Below are 20,281 nucleotides of genomic sequence, written 5' to 3'. Positions count from 1 at the left end.
AGATCAGCAAGTATTTGAAGGAGTGGTCTCAACTCAGTCAGCTGAGCTTTAAAGGCTGTTAAAGTTGTTTTAAAGCAAATCTTCAGAGGTTTTCCCTGAAAATCAGAACACAGCTGAACATTCAAATACAAAAATACAAACAGAGTTCTGCCTAAGAAATGGGAATAAAATGAGGAATAATATGCAAACGCAGCACTAACATTCGCATCAGGCTAAGCTGCTGTGTGGTTCACGTTGTGCTGCGTGTGGGGAGTAGAGTTCAGTGGCCTGTAGTGAACCTGTAGGACAGGACATCAGTACACGCTACAACACAGACCTTATCTTCTGATCACGTCTCGCCCACTCCGTTATGAGTTTAGTAATGAGCTCACGGTCCAGGACAGGACGACGTCCCCTCAGTGTGGCTGAACAGCACATCACATTTCAGCACTGACTATTCCATTCACTAGTGTTGTGTCCTCAGGCCAAACGTCTCTGATTTAACCTTGTTGGACTTTTTTGTCATCCTTTATCTTTACATGATGAATCTGTTGTGTTCATTTTATCTGTGTTCTGTTTCTGTTCATGTTTTGATTTGATCCTCTGGTTTCTGTTGGTTCTGTTCTCCCACCTTCTGTCTTCTTCCAGTGCATCACGGTGTGGTGTGTGAGCCGCCGCAGGTTTAACACACACACACACACACACACACACACACACACACACACACACACACACACACACACACACACACACACACACACACACACACACACACACACACACACACACACACACACACACACACACACACACACACACACACACACACACACCTCCACAGGTGAGTCTCTACCCTCTGGCTGCATTCACTCTGACCCACACAACACAGTCTCATGACTTTCTTTGGTCAAACTCCAGTGTCCGGTCACCGTTTGGTGAAGCCGCTGATGGTTACTTCAGGTCTGGAAAGTTCTCTGTAGAACCAGTGGTGAACCGCTCTGCTGTGAGCTGCTGGTGTTAGAACACAGAGTTAGAACACGGTGTTAGAACACGGAGTTAGAACATGGAGTTAGAACACGGAGATAGAACACGGTGTTAGAACACGGTGTTAGAACACGGTGTTAGAACACGGAGTTAGAACATGGAGTTAGAACACGGATATAGAACACGGTGTTAGAACACGGAGATAGAACACGGTGTTAGAACACGGTGTTAGAACACGGTGTTAGAACACGGAGTTAGAACATGGAGTTAGAACACGGATATAGAACACGGTGTTAGAACACGGTGTTAGAACATGGTGTTAGAACACGGTGTTAGAACACGGAGTTAGAACATGGAGTTAGAACACGGAGTTAGAACATGGAGTTAGAACACGGAGATAGAACACGGTGTTAGAACACGGTGTTAGAACACGGTGTTAGAACACGGAGTTAGAACATGGAGTTAGAACATGGAGTTAGAACACGGAGTTAGAACACGGTGTTAGAACACGGAGTTAGAACATGGAGTTAGATCACGGAGATAGAACACGGTGTTAGAACACGGTGTTAGAACACGGTGTTAGAACACGGAGTTAGAACATGGAGTTAGAACACGGATATAGAACACGGTGTTAGAACACGGTGTTAGAACACGGTGTTAGAACACGGAGTTAGAACATGGAGTTAGAACATGGAGTTAGAACACGGAGATAGAACACGGTGTTAGAACACGGTGTTAGAACACGGTGTTAGAACACGGAGTTAGAACATGGAGTTAGAACATGGAGTTAGAACACGGAGTTAGAACACGGTGTTAGAACACGGAGTTAGAACATGGAGTTAGATCACGGAGATAGAACACGGTGTTAGAACACGGTGTTAGAACACGGTGTTAGAACACGGAGTTAGAACATGGAGTTAGAACATGGAGTTAGAACACGGAGTTAGAACACGGTGTTAGAACACGGTGTTAGAACACGGTGTTAGAACATGGAGTTAGAACACGGAGTTAGAACATGGAGTTAGAACATGGAGTTAGAACACGGAGATAGAACACGGTGTTAGAACACGGTGTTAGAACACGGTGTTAGAACACGGAGTTAGAACATGGAGTTAGAACATGGAGTTAGAACACGGAGTTAGAACACGGTGTTAGAACACGGTGTTAGAACACGGAGTTAGAACATGGAGTTAGAACATGGTGTTAGAACACAGAGTTAGAACACGGTGTTAGAACACGGTGTTAGAACACGGAGTTAGAACACGGTGTTAGAACACGGAGTTAGAACATGGAGTTAGAACACGGTGTTAGAACACGGAGTTAGAACATGGAGATAGAACACGGTGTTAGAACACGGAGTTAGAACACGGTTGTCTCCTCCATCATGGTCCTTCATGTTATCGCTAGAAAACAGGGTTATATAAATCTAATCCATTATTATTATTGTTATTATTGTTATTATTATTATTGTTGTTGTTGTTGTTTAAATTTAAATGACTACCAGTCTTTAACATTTTGATAAAATTAATATATAATTTTACCCATTTTTTCTTTTTACTTAAACAGTTCTGATGTTATTAATAAAGACATTAAAATTAACGGTTTGTTTAGTTTTTATATTGTACTATTGGCAAAACTCAATCCTTGCGTACGGTTCTACTGTATATTCTGTTATTACTTTGGGATGCATAAACGTCGTGGCGATCTTGAAGCGCGTCCCAGGGATGCACTACCTTGTTGAGATCAAATGAACTCTGTATGTGTGTTAGAACTCCACCTGTGAGACATCCAGACGCTAATGAACGTGTGGTTTCTACCTGAAACAGGTCGTGTGGGTCTGTGGAAGGACGTCTTCACTGTGTCCATGAACGACAAGTTTGACACCATCTACAGACAGAAGATAGGCAAGTCTGACCTGACCTTTGACTTCTGCCTCTGAGGACCCCCCTCCCCATGTCACCTCGCTGCCCCCCCCACAGCCCTCGACAGTCCAAACAGTTCACACCCCCTGCTGCGACATCTCCATTCAGAGTCCTTCCAACAACAGAAACTCCTGAGGACTGACTGTAACGAGTCCAGACATGACGTGTGTGTGTGTGTGTGTGTGTGTGTGTGTGTGTGTGTGTGTGTGTGTGTGTGTGTGTGTGTGTGTGTGTGTGTGTGTGTGTGTGTGTGTGTGTGTGTGTGTGTGTGTGTGTGACCGATCAACATGTTGGCGCTGACACCAACACTTTAAAGTCGTATTTGTCATCACACGTTGAATCCTCGACCCTGGCTGTGTGTGTATTCACGTCAATGTATTTTTTGTGACTCAACCAAACCAATAACAGAAACGTCTCTAAATCTCTGACAAAGTAACGTCTCCCCGACTGAGTCTAAAGCTCTGAGCCACAAATGCCATCAGCGTTGGAAAGCGTCCGGTTACACGAGGCAGACAGTGGAGTAGAGGAACGTGAGGGAATGTTGTTTGTATGTAGTTTTGTCATAATAGCCAAAAGATTTAAAAATGCTTCCACCACATTTGTGGAAAGCCACACGGTGATTTTAGGACAATCAACCCACAAACCCAGTCTGCTGGGGTGGGCTCCAGCAGACCCGTGACCCGCGAGATGGATAAACGGCTGTAGACGAGGATTAAAACCATCTCATCCACCAGAAAATGAATGGGTGGATGAAAAAACCCTCTGTAGTTTAGAAACATTTGACTTGTGAAGTTCATGGTTGGAGTGGAGGAACAGCCCAGCAGAAGACAGGTCAGAGGGTCAACACCAACATGTGGCCCTTCGTCTAACGCAGGGCCAACAAACTCATCTTCACCGAGGGCCACAACAGCAAAACGGCTGTCCTCAAAGGGCCAGATGTAACTAATAAATGTAACTAAATGTAACTCAGTGTAATGTAACTAAATGTAACTACTCCTTATGCAATTTCCTCCGGGATTAATAAAGTATCTATCTTAATGTTAAATAACTGAATTTCTGACTGATTCTAGTTCCAAACATTACAGTTAGACAGAAAAAACATGTTTGTTTGTTTCTCTGTTCTAACATAAATCCTTTTCATTTGTCAGGTTATTAAACCCACAGAACTCCATCAATCAAGGATCAAACTATCAATCAATAAAGAAAAATAACATCAGACACAAGTTAGGACATTAACTTTGTTCACAACGTTTAGTCAGAGTTAAGATGGGCTGAGTGGCTCAAATCACACTTTAAATATTTATTATTAGACACTTTATTTTTAGACCTTTTATGCTCTCGCGGGCCACGTAAAATGATGTGGCGGGCCACATTTGGCCCCCGGGCCTTGAGTGTGACACATGTGGTCTAATGGATCGGTCCAGGCCTGAGCGATGGGGGGTTTAGCAGCTGTGCTACCTGGGGTTGTGTCCTGCTGCTGGGTGCTGGCAAACTGACGTGGTATATGGGAGATCAATCAGACATCAATCAGTCCATTGATTGATTGATTGATTGTTTGATTGATTGATTGCTCTGTGAGTAGAATACATCGGGTTTCCCACAGTTACATTCTCATCAAGTACCATCTGCTGCCATTCACTGGTAGCTTCACTATTAACACAGTAGTGAGATCTGAGATGGAGGGACTGAAGGCCAATCAGACAGACGTGGGACGTCTCCTTCACTAAGGTGTCTCCAGTCTCTAGAACACGATGACTTTGGTGTTGTCCAACACAAATGCGTTGGCATTGCATTCTGAGACATGATCTGCTGACACCACAGCAGAACTTTCCTCCACTGGCAGTTAAAACTTGGAGCTCCTGCTCAGTTACAGACGCAGCTCTGTTGAGCTGTTTGTTATGTAAGGTGTCCAGGATATAAAGTCACCTGAAGGAAAGGATTGCTCAAAAATTCACCATTATTATCTGTATCACCTGAAGGAAAGGATTGCTCAAAAATTCACCATTATTATCGGTTCACTTTCTCCCATAGGAAGTTGGATGAAAAGTCTTCAAACATAAGCTTCACGTGAAGCAGCGCTGCATTATTCTCAGCTGAAGTTACAACAAACATTCTCCCGTGTTGGACCTGACTTACAGACCTAGTTCAGTATTTTCCTTCCCCTTTTGACTGTTGAGGTGTGGGGGGTCACACAGCAGTACATGTACTCATGTTTTAGCTCACAGACTCACCTCGCTGCCCCATTTGAACATAACCCAGAAGAATGATACTGGTCAACCATCAGCCCATCACACAGATTCTACTTCAGCCTCCTCCTAACTGGAACAGGGAGAAATGCTTGACTCTGTTCGACTGGAGTGTAGTCTGCCCCCAACTGGAGTGTAGTCTGCCCCCAACTGGAGTGTAGTCTGCCCCCAACTGGAGTGTAGTCTGCCCCCAACTGGAGTGTAGTCTGCCCCCCAACTGGAGTGTAGTCTGCCCCCAACTGGAGTGTAGTCTGCCCCCAACTGGAGTGTAGTCTGCCCCCAACTGGAGTGTAGTCTGCCCCCAACTGGAGTGTAGTCTGCCCCCAACGGGAGTGTAGTCTGCCCCCCAACTGGTGTGTAGTCTGCCCCCAACTGGAGTGTAGTCTGCCCCCAACTGGAGTGTAGTCTGCCCCCAACTGGAGTGTAGTCTGCCCCCAACTGGAGTGTAGTCTGCCCCAACTGGAGTGTAGTCTGCCCCCCACTGGAGTGTAGTCTGCCCCACTGGAGTGTAGTCTGCCCCACTGGAGTGTAATCTGCCCCACTGGAGTGTAGTCTGCCCCACTGGAGTATAGTCTGCCCCACTGGAGTATAGTCTGCCCCACTGGAGTGTAGTCTGCCCCACTGGAGTCCCCACACTCCAGCCGGTCCACCGTCCACAGTAGAATGGAGTCTAGCAGACCGGCTCCTGTGTCTACCAGACACTGGTGAATGTCTTAGCGTGTGCATGTACACGACGTCTCACACACACTATCTAAGCTGTTTTCAGGTGTTCATTCTGTTCTTCATTCATCTCTTAGAACCTGTCTGCAGCAGGTCTCCAGCTGCCTATCTCCTGTGTTAGGCTGTTGGATTTTTGTCTGACTGTTTCCTGGTATTTTGTGTTGTAGTTTCCATGCTTTGCTTCCTGGTTTACTAATAAAGTTGTGTCTCAAGGTAATATCTGATGATGTGGTCATTTCAATTCTTAGAGTTCTGTCAGGAAAAATGTGTGAGTCTCTCTCATAAGAAATGGAGGAGAGGAGATGAACACCATCTCATCATCTGCAGCAGCTTATTGGTGTTGTGGGTCAAGGGTCTGCTGAAACCTCTCTCAACTGGCTACGAAAGGCAGGGTACACCCCGGAGAAGATGCCAGCTCATCACAGTCAAACAAACACACACACAAGCTGGAGAACCCAAAGAGAACCCACACAGACATAAAGGAATAAAGGAGTCAGACCCAGGACCTCCTGGATGTGAGTCAGCAGCACTGGTTGAAAGCAGGGCTTTGAACCGGTTCATGGAACGAAAACGAAGACCAGGAACCTTTGGTATTTTGCCAGAAATGAAAAATAAAACCGAAAACTTTATAGTTTTTAATGTTCTGGAACAGAATCGGTCATTCAAAATAATTTTAACCGGTTAATACCCGGTTTCTTTTCGTTCTTGTAAAAAAAATATCTGAGCTCATGTTTCCTGTCATTCACTCAGTGCCTGATGAGAGCGGAGAGAAGTTGAGGCAAATCACAAGCAGTCGCAGAAGAGACAGTGAAGGCTTGTGATCATGTTACAAACAGGTAGACACTGCAGTCTGTGGATCTTCAATAACATTTGGTGTCGACATTAACTCATCGGCTGCACTCATCCTCAGAGCAGAGTTCCTCGTACTGCCAGCGCTTTGTAGACATGAATCTACTTTGGTGGACTTTCCCCGACGCACTTCTCTGTTTTCTTTCTGTTCTTGATCACCAGAGGCTTCGTTCAGAGCTTCACGTGTTCTCTCCCCATTGAGCTCTGACACACACAAACCTTGTTGCATCGTAAAACGTCTCCGTCTCCCTCCGATTCTCCATCCTCTGTTCCGTAACTGGATCAGTGTTGTTCTGTTTACTGTGGGGACAGATCTACAGTATGTACACTAATTGCCTCAATCACCAATTTAAAAGTCCTAAAACTATGTCCCTATATATACAGTATTTACAAAGAACATTATTAACCGGTTCAGGAACTATATTGTTTTGTTCTAAACGGTTCAGGAATAGTAATGTATGGGTGGAATGTAAAACCAGAAATGTTATAATACTGTTTCTGTTCAGAACAAACGTATTGGAAAAACATTCTGGTTCATCGCCATTGTTGAAAGACGTCAATCTCAAGCAGAAAACGTCCACTGGTGAAACTTCAGAAGCTCTCCAAGAAAGTCCAGTTCATTCTTTTTTGTACTTGTTGGTTTGCCCCCTCCAGGATGACGGAACCTCCACAGGAACACATTCTATTGTTTCGTACCTCAAACAGCAGCAGTGACCCGAGGTTCCATTTTATTAAAACACGTTTGGTACCAAGTCTCATAATCTCCCTGCAAACATTATTTCACATAATAAGAATAAATCAACCAGTTCAATAAATCAGTGCTGCTTACACAGGATCCCAACGCCTGATCCAGCCATGGCCAGCAGGGGGCGCACAATAACAAAGGAAACGTCCCACAGTACAGTGATCCTGAGACTACTGAAAAAGAAGACTAAAGGGAGTAAATCAATTTATTAATTTTATTATTATTATTATAATTAATTCCATGAAATTATTCAGCTATTTATTTAGTTATTAACCCGCTGTTATTTCAGGTTTGTGTGATCTATTTCATTATTTGGCGGTGGTACAGTGGTTAGCGCTGTCACCGCTCAGCAGGGCGGTTCCGGGTTTGAGTCCCGCTCTGCACCGAGTTCGCATGTTCTCCCCGTGTCTGGGGGGGTTCTGTCTGGGTTCTCCGGCTTCTTCCCACCTCCAGAAACATACGCTTCAGGTTAATTGGCCGTTCCAATGCAGTGAGGTTCACGCTGGTGAGGCACTAATTTCATCATAATTACATTTAAAATCATACAAACCTACAGTTTAGTTTATTCACCATTTCATCATCAACAGTGAGTGGGTTATTTTAAAGTCTCAGAGCACAATTATTTACACAAACTGTAACACACAAATAAGCACATTTGATTAATAAAAACCATTTTGTTTTTACCTAGATGTTTTTTATGTCACCTTTACTTATAAATGACGTCCATGCGCCGCTCCGTCAGAAGTAAATCAAGAACATTGTGAGTGTAGATCTGTGATCCTCCATTTTTATAGTAAGGCAAGGCGAGCAGAGAACAAATGAAGGCTGTAGGTTACTGTCACTTCTTCTACGATCGAGGAAGAGGAATCCTCGGCGGAATCCCTGGGATCAGCAGCGCCCCCTACCATGAGGCAGGAGAACTGCGTGCCTCACTTCATGCCTTTTCCCAGCGGTTTCAGGACCGCTCAACTCCAGAGAGACGTTACACACATGGAGTTGTTGACTAAAAAACACTACATTATATACATTAGCTAAATCATGGGAATTTAGTTCATAGATCAAACGTGTTTGAACAGTTTAATAGTGACATATAGAGAGATAGCATTATGGTCTGTTTAGCTACCAGCACAGCTAGTGGAGTCATTGATCAATCCATGGTGATCAATGACTCACCACAGGTCTCTGATCAGGATTTCAGAGGTACATGTGAAAATTCAGTGATTTTGAGTAAAAATAACCTAAAATTGGTGACGTTAAATAGAAAATAACTTTATAAACACGTCACTGGATAAACGTAACCATTTAATTTATTTCTTCCATTTTTCTTTTTTTCTCTCTCATGAGGCAGGTGAGGCAGGTGAGGGCGTGTCTCTCCTGCCTCACCTGACCGCACGTCACTGGTGTACTTCCTGTGTCAGACCAGTTGTTCAGAGGACATGCAGGTTCCCTCCGGACCAGAGGGGGCGCTGCGAGCTGCTCCAACCACCAGCGGCCCTCCGCTGGAAGGAAGGAGGGGAGAAGGTCTCGCGAGAAGCCGTGTTTCCGGAAGACGTGGCCGCTGGGCTGGCAGACGTGTGTCCGGCTCCTGGGTGAAGGCTCCTGGGTGAAGGCTCCTGGGTGAAGGCTCCTGGACCGACCGACCGACCGTTCCGCCGCCGTTCGCCCGGAGCCACCGCTGCGTTCACCGGAATCATGATCTCGTTAACGGACTCTCAAAGTAAGACCCGGTGGGGGCGTCTGCGTGGGGCCAGGCTGCTGTCCGCCCGGCGGGGGCTCCGGAGCGTTAGCGTTAGCATTAGCATGAGCACCGGTGTGTCCGTACCGGGAGCTATGATCGGGTCACCGGTGGTTTAGTTTACCGGTGGTTCACCGGTATTTTTGTAGTAGTCCACCGGTAGTCCACCGGTAGTCCACCGGTGGACTACCGGTGGACTACCGGTGGACTACCGGTGGACTACCGGTGGTTCACCGGTAGTCCACCGGTAGTCCACCGGTCGGAGCTTCGCCGCTGCTCCAGGGTCCTGTTTTAACTAGAACCCCCCCGGAGCCTCTGGACCCGTTACTGGGGGTCACGGCTTCAGGGGCCTCCCAGTCTGTGTCGTGTGTGTGACGTCACGGTGACGTCACGTGTGCTGTGTGTTGCCCAGAGATCGGGATGGGGCTGACCGGCTTCGGGGTGTTCTTCCTGTTCTTCGGGATGATCCTGTTCTTTGACAAAGCCCTGCTGGCCATCGGAAACGTACGTATGTCCGCTCACGTGATGGGGGGCTGTGATGGGGGGCTGTGATGGGGACCCCCACCACCACCCTCCCCCAGAATAAAAGATAAATAAAAAGACCAAGTATTATTTACATACTGATATCAACCCACCTTCTATCTGTGTGACCTTTAAAACTGATAGATGTGTAACCCCCCCCCCCGTGTTTGTTATGGGGGGCAGGGATGACACTGCTTCTGGTAATACTACTACTGCTGTTACTTTTCTTGCTACTATTACTACGACTGTTGTTATTACTACTGCTACTACTATTATTCATGACTACCACTGACATGTCCACTATTACTACGACTGTTGTTATTACTACTGCTACTACTATTATTCATGACTACCACTGACATGTCCACTATTACTACGACTGTTGTTATTACTACTGCTACTACTATTATTCATGACTACCACTAACATGTCCACTATTACTGCGACTGTTGTTATTACTACTGCTACTACTATTATTCATGACTACCACTAACATGTCCACTATTACTACGACTGTTGTTATTACTACTGCTACTACTATTATTCATGACTACCACTGATATGTCCACTATTACTGCGACTGTTGTTATTACTACTGCTACTACTATTATTCATGACTACCACTGATATGTCCACTATTACTGCGACTGTTGTTATTACTACTGCTACTACTATTATTCATGACTACCACTGACATGTCCACTATTACTACGACTGTTGTTATTACTACTGCTACTACTATTATTCATGACTACCACTAACATGTCCACTATTACTGCGACTGTTGTTATTACTACTGCTACTACTATTATTCATGACTACCACTAACATGTCCACTATTACTACGACTGTTGTTATTACTACTGCTACTACTATTATTCATGACTACCACTGATATGTCCACTATTACTGCGACTGTTGTTATTACTACTGCTACTACTATTATTCATGACTACCACTGATATGTCCACTATTACTGCGACTGTTGTTATTACTACTGCTACTACTATTATTCATGACTACCACTGACATGTCCACTATTACTACGACTGTTGTTATTACTACTGCTACTACTATTATTCATGACTACCACTAACATGTCCACTATTACTGCGACTGTTGTTATTACTACTGCTACTACTATTATTCATGACTACCACTGATATGTCCACTATTACTGCGACTGTTGTTATTACTACTGCTACTACTATTATTCATGACTACCACTGATATGTCCACTATTACTGCGACTGTTGTTATTACTACTGCTACTACTATTATTCATGACTACCACTGACATGTCCACTATTACTACGACTGTTGTTATTACTACTGCTACTACTATTATTCATGACTACCACTAACATGTCCACTATTACTACGACTGTTGTTATTACTACTGCTACTACTATTATTCATGACTACCACTGACATGTCCACTATTACTACGACTGTTGTTATTACTACTGCTACTACTATTATTCATGACTACCACTGACATGTACACTATTACTACGACTGTTGTTATTACTACTGCTACTACTATTATTCATGACTACCACTGACATGTCCACTATTACTACGACTGTTGTTATTACTACTGCTACTACTATTATTCATGACTACCACTGACATGTCCACTATTACTGCGACTGTTGTTATTACTACTGCTACTACTATTATTCATGACTACCACTGACATGTCCACTATGACTGCGACTGTTGTTATTACTACTGCTACTACTATTATTCATGACTACCACTGACATGTCCACTATTACTACGACTGTTGTTATTACTACTGCTACTACTATTATTCATGACTACCACTGACATGTCCACTATTACTACGACTGTTGTTATTACTACTGCTACTACTATTATTCATGACTACCACTGACATGTCCACTATTACTACGACTGTTGTTATTACTACTGCTACTACTATTATTCATGACTACCACTGACATGTCCACTATTACTGCGACTGTTGTTATTACTACTGCTACTACTATTATTCATGACTACCACTGACATGTCCACTATTACTACGACTGTTGTTATTACTACTGCTACTACTATTATTCATGACTACCACTGACATGTCCACTATTACTACGACTGTTGTTATTACTACTGCTACTACTATTATTCATGACTACCACTGACATGTCCACTATTACTGCGACTGTTGTTATTACTACTGCTACTACTATTATTCATGACTACCACTGACATGTCCACTATTACTGCGACTGTTGTTATTACTACTGCTACTACTATTATTCATGACTACCACTGACATGTCCACTATGACTGCGACTGTTCCTCTTCCTGCTCCTTTCACTAGACGTGTTGATGTCAGAACAATACGGGTATAGAACCCTGTTGGGGGTCTAACAGTGGTAGTAGTAGTCCAGTCCAGCAGCGTGGGGTTCTCCTGGACTCTGGAGGACATGTTCTGGACCGGTCTCACTGTTTGCTGCAGATCCTGTTTGTTGTTGGACTGGCCTTTGTCATCGGGTTGGAGAGGACGTTCCGCTTCTTCTTCCAGAAGCACAAGATGAAGGCCACCAGCTTCTTCCTGGGGGGGGTGTTCGTGGTGCTGATTGGATGGCCCATCATTGGAGTAGTGTTGGAGATCTATGGCTTCTTTCTTTTGTTCAGGTAAGAGGAGACAATGGGGCAGAGACACCAGGCTGACCAATCACACACACAGGGTTCAATTAAAGGGTCAGGGGTCAGATATTACCATCTTGTTTTGGGAAGAAAAATTAGACATGAGGGGAAATCCAGACGAGTAAAAATCAATCAGTCAGAGAGAGAGAGAGAGAGAGAGAGAGAGAGAGAGAGAGAGACAGAGAGAGAGAGAGAGACAGAGAGAGAGAGAGAGAGAGAGAGAGAGAGAGAGAGAGAGACAGAGAGAGAGAGAGAGACAGAGAGAGAGAGAGAGAGAGAGAGACAGAGAGAGAGAGAGAGACAGAGAGAGAGAGAGAGAGAGAGAGAGAGAGAGAGAGAGACAGAGAGAGAGAGAGAGACAGAGAGAGAGAGAGAGACAGAGAGAGAGAGAGAGAGAGAGAGAGAGAGAGAGAGAGAGAGAGAGAGAGAGAGAGAGAGAGAGAGAGAGAGAGAGAGACAGAGAGAGAGAGAGAGAGACAGAGAGAGAGAGAGAGAGAGAGAGAGAGATATGGGCCAGTATGAGTTTCATGTCCACAGTGATCTGTTGCTGAATTGGGGGGGGTTCCAGGCCTTTGGGTATCCTGTCTTCCATCCACGTTCTCCACCTGTGGAACAGAGACAGCAGCATCGTGGTGCAGACAGAGTGATCTGACAGTAGTGATAAATTCTAGGAGCATAAAGATAAAGAAGTGACAGAAGCTCCAGAGTATCTCCCTTTAACGGGGGGGGGACAGTAAAATACCCTCAGCAGCCTAGGCCTACAGCAGCATATCTAGTGGGGGGGGGTATTTCTAATTGTAGTCTCTATCAAAGAGGAGGGTTTTTAGTCTTAAATAAGCTAAGGGTGCCCCCCCCCCCCGGACCGAGGCTGGGAGATCGTTCCACTGTTCTACTCTTAAAAACCCGACGGGTCACCAGAAATCCTGCCTCCTCTGATGGAAGGGCCCTGGGGGGGGGTGATAGACTTCAATCAGATCTCCATGTCAGACGGAGCCTTACAGTGGAGAGCTTCATGTGATCATGAGGAGTTTGAATTGTATTCTAGAATGAATCTGGAGCCGATGAAGTGACGCTAGGACAGGAGAGATGTGTTCTCTCCTCCAGCTGCATTCTGAACTAACTGTAGAGTCCTAATAGAGGAGCTAGAACAGCCCATAATAAGGAATTGCAGTAATCCAATCTAGAAGTAACAAAGACATGAATGGTTTTCTCTGCGTCTTTGAAGGATAAGACATTTCTAACTTTAGTAATATTTCTCCAGTGAAAGAAGTCTGTCTGGGATACAGACCTGATCAAAAATCACTCCCAACTTCCTGACTTCATAAATAAAGGGTCATCTGGATCTTCTCTGGTTAACACCACGTCGCTCAGGCTGGAGTACGTTCAGATGTTCTGCTAACATCACTCTGTGTCTGATCCATTCAGGGGTTTCTTCCCGGTGGTGGTCGGCTTCATCAGAAGGATTCCCGTCCTGGGCTCCATCCTCAACCTGCCTTTCATCAACGCAGTGAGTACTAGTGGACCCCCAGGGGCCCTGCAGCTGCTGCTCATGTCTGCTGCTCCTGAGAGCTGATCCAGTGTTTACCAGTGCAGAGGACAACAACAAACGATACTCATCACGGACAAACCAATCCCACTGCAGATGATCAAAGTACCAATCAGGCTCTGAGCCGGTGTTAATGACAGAGTTAATAACAGTTCATAGAGTCAGGTTTACTGTTGGTTCTGGGTTAGGGTCCCATCCATCATCCATCCATCATCCATCCCTCCACGGATGGTGTAATGTGTGACCACCATGTCTCTGTATTGAACACACGAGGTGGAGCCGCTGGTTTGGTTCATGCTGACTCCAGCAGGCGTCTGCTGACGTTCATCTGTCAGGTCCCAGCAGAGGACCCACAGATGACAACATGCTTCCTTTCTTTTCCAGTATGTGGACAAAGTGGGTGAGAGCAACACGATGGTATAACGGTGACAGCGTCCTCCTGGAGCCGGTGCAGCAGCCAGACGACTGCAGGAACACACTTCCTGTCTGTAGCTCCACTGACGAGTCGACGTCCTCCAGAGTGCTGCTGAAGGGTGAAATGACTGAGAGCACTCCAACAACTGTTTCAGATGTTCTTGACCCCTTTGCTGTGTTTGTCTGGGATGGAGGACCCCTCCAGAGACTCAGAACACGGGACTCTCCCTGTGGAACACCAGCAGCTTTACCTGGAAGAACCCATATGGACAGTTTTGTTGTGCTTTAACTGTAATTTGATGTGAACTTACAGTTCAATATTGTTTCTCTCTGCGCTATCTTGCAGTGCAACAGTTGTTATTTTCCATTTGTTATATGAACACTTTTAATGAATGATTAAAAAGGTCAGCACTTTTTGGCAGCAGTGAGAACCCATAGCCGTCGCCCCCCTTTAGTGGGATGCTGTCAGTTCTCACCAGTGTACCGTGGATGTTGCAGCTGGTGATCCAAACTGGTTATTTCTATTTATTAAAAGTATATTTTGTCATTCTGACATGCCATGATAAGGAAATGATGTTGATGCTGTTTCAGCCTAAGCAAGTTTTTTTTTAACGAAGGCTGTAATTCAATGAAAGGACAAAGAAACCTAAAGTGATTATGTTCTGGAAATTCACCAGCGATGTAACGTGTTCACCACCTGTTCTTAACTCGTTTGTTCAGCTTTCAGATGCTTCAATTCACCCGTTTTCTGTTTTAGTTGTTTCAGACAGCTGCCAGCATAACTCATCTAAAGAATAAATTAAATCTTCAACCGTGCGTCTGTCTGTTCAGAGCAGCACTGACACACATGTAGAGTGGCAGTGTTGTCCATAGAGCGTTCAGTAAATACTGTATATTTTTACATCTTAAAAATCAGATGTAGTGAAGCTGTACACCTTGAAGTGCAAATAAAAGGGATTACTGTACTACTATTAGTACTACTAGAAGAAGGAGCGGAGGAATGTATTCGTAGGAAGAGAGAAGAGAAACACCAAGAGTATAGGACTAAGAGTAGGGACGTTGAATGTTGGAACTATGACAGGAAAAGGTAGAGAGTTGGTTGACATGATGCAGAGGAGGAAGGTAGACATACTGTGTGTCCAGGAGACCAGGTGGAAAGGTAGCAAGGCTAGAAGTTTAGGAGCAGGGTTCAAGTTGTTCTATCATGGTGTAGATGGGAAGAGAAATGGAGGAGGAGTTATCTTGAAGGAGGAGTTTGTTAGGAATGTCCTGGAGGTAAAAAGAGTGTCAGATAGAGTGATGAGTCTGAAGCTAGAAATAGAAGGTGTGATGTTCAATGTTGTTAGTGGGTATGCTCCACAGGTAGGATGTGAGCTGGAGGAGAAGGAGAAATTCTGGTTGGACTTTGATGAAGTGATGCAGAGCATGCCTAGAAGTGAGAGAGTTGTCATTGGAGCAGACTTCAATGGACATGTTGGTGCAGGAAACAGAGGTGATGAGGAGGTGATGGGCAGGTTTGGTATCCAGGAGAGGAACGCAGAAGGACAGATGGTAGTTGACTTTGCAAAAAGGATGGAAATGGCTGTAGTGAATACTTTCTTCCAGAAGAGGCAGGAACATAGAGTGACCTATAAGAGTGGCGGTAGGAGCACACAGGTAGACTACATCTGGTGTAGACGGTGTAACCTGAAGGAGATCAGTGACTGTAAAGTAGTGGTAGGTGAGAGTGTAGCCAAACAGCGTAGGATGGTGGTGTGTAGGATGACTCTGGTGGTGAGGAAGATGAAGAGGGCAAAGGCAGAGCAGAAGACAAAATGGTGGAAGCTGAAAAAGGAAGAGTGTTGCATGACTTTTAGGAAGGAGTTAAGACAGGCTCTGGGTGGTCAGGAGGTGCTTCCAGATGACTGGACAACTACAGCTAATGTGATCAGGGAGACAGGTAGGAGAGTGCTTGGTGTGTCATCTGGAAGGAAAGTAGATAAGGAGACTTGGTGGTGGAATGAGGAGGTACAGGAGTGTATACAGAGAAAGAGGTTAGCTAAGAGGAAGTGGGACACTGAGAGGACTGAGGAGAGTAGACAGGAGTACAGGGAGATGCAGCGTAAGGTGAAGGTAGAGGTAGCAAAGGCCAAACAAGAAGCTTATGATGACTTGTATGCTAGGTTGGACAGTAAGGAGGGAGAGACTGATCTATACCGGTTGGCAAGACAGAGAGACAGAGATGGGAAGGACGTGCAGCAGGTTAGGGTGATTAAGGATAGGGATGGAAGTCTATTGACAGGTGCCAGTAGTGTGATGGGAAGATGGAAAGAGTACTTTGAAGAGTTGATGAACGTGGAAAATGAGAGAGAACAAAGACTAGAAGAGGTGACTGTTGTGGACCAGGAAGTAGCAAAGATTAGTCCTCCGGGATTATTAAAGTATCTATCTATCTATCTATCTATCTATCTATCTATCTATCTATCTATCTATCTATCTATCTATCTATCTATCTATCTATCTATCTATCTATCTATCTATCTATCTATCTATCTATCTATCTATCTATCTATCTATCTATCTATCTATCTATCTGATGATATACCTGTAGAGGTATGGAAGTGTCTAGGAGAGGTGGCAGTAGAGTTTCTGGCTGGGTTGTTCAACAGGATCTTAGATAGTGAGAAGATGCCTGAGGAATGGAGGAGAAGTGTGCTGGTGCCCATTTTTAAGAACAAGGGAGATGTGCAGAGTTGTGGCAACTACAGAGGAATAAAGCTGATGATCCATACAATGAAGTTATGGGAGAGAGTACTGGAAGCTAGACTAAGGGCAGAAGTGAACATTTGTGAGCAGCAGTATGGTTTCATGTTAAAAAAGAGTACTACAGATGCAGTATTTGCTTTGAGGATGTTGATAGAGAAGTACAGAGAAGGCCAGAGGGAGCTGCATTGTGTTTTTGTAGATCTGGAGAAAGCTGACGACAGGGTGTCCAGAGAGGAACTGTGGTATTGTATGAGGAAGTCTGGAGTGTCAGAGAAGTATGTTAGAGCGGTGCAGGACATGTATGAGGACTGTAAGACAGTGGTGAGGTGTGTGTAGGTGTGACAGAGGAGTTCAAGGTGGAGGTGGGACTGCATCAGGGATCAGCTCTGAGCCCCTTCTTGTTGCTATGGTGATGGACAGGCTGACAGACGAGGTTAGACAGGAATCTCCATGGACTATGATGTTTGCAGATGACATTGTGATCTGCAGTGAGAGCAGGGAACAGGTGGAGGAGAAGCTAGAGAGGTGGAGGTTTGTCCTGGAAAGGAGAGGAATGAAGGTTAGCCGCAGTAAGACAGAGTACATGTGTGTGAATGAGAGGGACCCAAGTGGAAGAGTGAGGTTACAGGGAGAAGAGATCAAGAAGGTGGAGGATTTGAAGTACTTAGGCTCAACAGTCCAGAGCAATGGATAGTGTGGAAAAGAGGTGAAGAAGCGTGTCCAGGCAGGATGGAACGGGTGGAGGAAAGTGTCAGGTGTGATGTGTGATAGAAGAGTTTCAGCTAAAATGAAAGGAAAGGTGTACAAAACTGTGGTGAGACCAGCGATGTTGTTTGGTCTAGAGACAGTGTCCCTGAGGAAAAGACAGGAGACAGAGCTGGAGGTAGCAGAGATGAAGATGCTGAGGTTCTCTCTGGGAGTGACCAGGATGGATAGGATCAGGAATGAGTACATCAGAGGGACAGCACATGTTAGAGGTTCTGGAGATAAAGTCAGAGAGGCCAGACTGAGATGGTTTGGACATGTCCAGAGGAGAGATAGTGAATATATTGGTAGAAGGATGCTGAGTTCTGAACTGCCAGGCAGGAGGCCTAGAGGAAGACCAAAGAGGAGGTTTATGGATGTAGTGAAAGAGGACATGAAGGTAGTTGGTGTGAGAGAAGAGGATGAGAAGACAGGGTTAGATGGAGGACACTGATTGGCTGTGGAGACCCTGAAGGGAAAAGCCCAAAGGAGAAGAAGATTTTTACGTCCCGCTTCAAAGCGGTGATGTATTGTAATTGTCAATGTTCGTCCGTCCGTTAGTCCACCAAATACAGGTAGTCGTCGACTTACGACCGCGATTGGGACCGACAGATCGGTCGTAAATCGACTCTTAAGTAAAAATTCAATCCAGCAGCGCTGGTTCTTGGCTGGGGGTCGTCCGGATCGTCAGCTGGGGCAGCGTGTGGGTTGGTGGGAGCGGGAGACGATCTTTTCATAATCATTGTGAGCTTTGTCTGAATTGTTCGTGTCTTTTTCTCCTCATAAATTTCACGATATGGACGGAAAGCGTCGTTTGCCATCCGTTCAATCCTTGCAAATGTTTCTATGTTCTATGTCCATTTCTTCAAAGTGTGCACGGAGTTTATTTAACAGGGAAAAGCCTTCTGACAAGCCTTTGGTGGTGAACATTTTTTCTGTTTCCTCCTCTTCTTTCTCTGCTTCTCTTCTCTCTTCTTCTTCCACTCTTTCTTCTTACAGCGCGATCAGTTCTTCTTACAGCGTGATCATTCGTGAGTTCTCCAAGGAGAGGTTTTTTGCCAGTTTCACTATTTTCTCCCGAATCTGATCAAGTTCTTCGTCACTTTCAAATCCAGCAGAAGAGTTCACGTAACGCTTGACAGTTTTTCCATACGCCATTCATACATTTCTCCGTCACAGCCTCCTAAGCAGCCCAGCCCATCAGTAGTGGGCTGGGCTGCTGATCTCAGTGTGACTGAACAGCGTGTGTGCGCCGTGGGGACTGAAGAGAGCGCGGGAGCCTCAGAGCGTGAGTACTGTGGCTGGAGGGAATGTCCGCGTTACCCGGACATTGTGGTCGTAAAGTCGGTCGGTCGTAAGTTGCACAGGTCGTAAGTCGACGACTACCTGTATCTTCACCCCTGTTGCAGACAGAAAGATGAAACAAAAAGCACATTACTCGAGCAGCAAAGGCGATGAAAATGAGAAGATGACCTTGACCTTTAGAAAACTAGGTCAAGGTCAAATTCCAACTTTTGTACACTGAGCTTGACCAAGGCGGATCTCTCCAGGATGGAGAAGCTGATCAGGCGGGCCAGCTTGGTGGTCAGGATGAAGCTGGACCCTCTGGCATTAAACTGCTCAACTCCTCCCTGGGGGAGATGAAGAAGAAGAAAGTCCACAGGAGAGCTGAGGGACGACACAGACAATACAGCAAAAACAATACCAACACTAGAGACATTCACTAAACCCACACGTAACCAGGCCTGTTTGTGTTTTATTTCTATGCCTTTTTATGATTTTCTGTTTGTATATTCTTGATGGGTTATTATTACTCTTTCTATTTGGTGTTGTACTACTTTCTATGTACTGGTGCTTTCTGTGTACTTTTTCTGTGTTTTGTGTAACACTACTGTGTGCAACGGAGAAATGAATTTCCCTGATGGAACCTCCTTAAGGGATAAATAAAGTTATACTCTACTCTACTCTACTCTACTCTACTCTACTCTACTCTACTCTACTCTACTCTACTCTACTCTACTCTACTCTACTCTGAGGAACCGGATAAGATAGAAAGACGAGGGAGAAGGCCCGTGTGAGTAAGACCATACATCAAAGCTAGTGCATTGATCAATAACAGTAGGTCAGAGCACTAGCTTTGATCTTTGACCTATGCAAGTAGGTCAGGGTAAAATTTTGAATTCAGGGGAGTCGTGGGATGTCTCAGTCTGTGACTGCATTGGTTCCTGTTGGTTTGTATCTGCCATCAGAGTCCTCTCGGCTCTTTCACTCTCACACCATTCATATCAAAGGTTTAACCTCTTCTTGTCCAGTGAGTCGCACAAGTGTGTCGTCACCGGATCACAAAGCCTACCTGTACGAAGGGTTCAGTAAAAAACAAAATGCCATGAAGAAGAAGAATCGACCCCCTCCACTGGGATAGGTTCCAGCAACCCCCGTGACCCACGAAAG

General features: G+C 45.1%; 2 protein-coding genes across 3 annotated transcripts in view; both read left to right on the top strand.

Moving 5' to 3' along the window:
- The window catches only part of sult4a1 (sulfotransferase family 4A, member 1), a 15,602-nt gene extending 10,727 nt beyond the window's left edge, over positions 1–4,875 (top strand). Inside the window, exon 7 of the mRNA XM_068307179.1 lies at positions 2,790–4,875. Within this exon, the coding sequence (XP_068163280.1) occupies positions 2,790–2,902 (113 nt within the window). The 3' untranslated portion in view covers positions 2,903–4,875. The remainder of the gene's footprint in view (positions 1–2,789) is intronic.
- A 4,054-nt stretch (positions 4,876–8,929) lies between these two features.
- golt1ba (golgi transport 1Ba) lies at positions 8,930–15,152 on the top strand. 2 transcript variants are annotated; one of them, XM_068306789.1, is made up of 5 exons: positions 8,967–9,162; positions 9,593–9,684; positions 12,191–12,369; positions 13,807–13,888; positions 14,312–15,152. In XM_068306789.1, the coding sequence occupies exons 1-5, from the start codon at positions 9,138–9,140 to the stop codon at positions 14,348–14,350; spliced, it is 417 nt and encodes a 138-aa protein (XP_068162890.1). In that variant the 5' UTR covers positions 8,967–9,137; the 3' UTR covers positions 14,351–15,152. The 2 variants fall into 2 exon arrangements, with proteins under 2 accessions (XP_068162889.1, XP_068162890.1); XM_068306788.1 differs by having other exon boundaries at positions 8,930–9,162; positions 13,807–15,152.
- Positions 15,153–20,281: the final 5,129 nt, after the last annotated feature.

The sequence above is a fragment of the Antennarius striatus genome, chromosome 22 (genome assembly GCF_040054535.1).
Source record: "Antennarius striatus isolate MH-2024 chromosome 22, ASM4005453v1, whole genome shotgun sequence".
In the NCBI taxonomy this organism is placed as follows: Eukaryota; Metazoa; Chordata; class Actinopteri; order Lophiiformes; family Antennariidae; genus Antennarius; species Antennarius striatus.
Note: the sequence above shows the minus strand (reverse complement) of the source record. Positions and strands in the feature narration are given on the sequence as shown.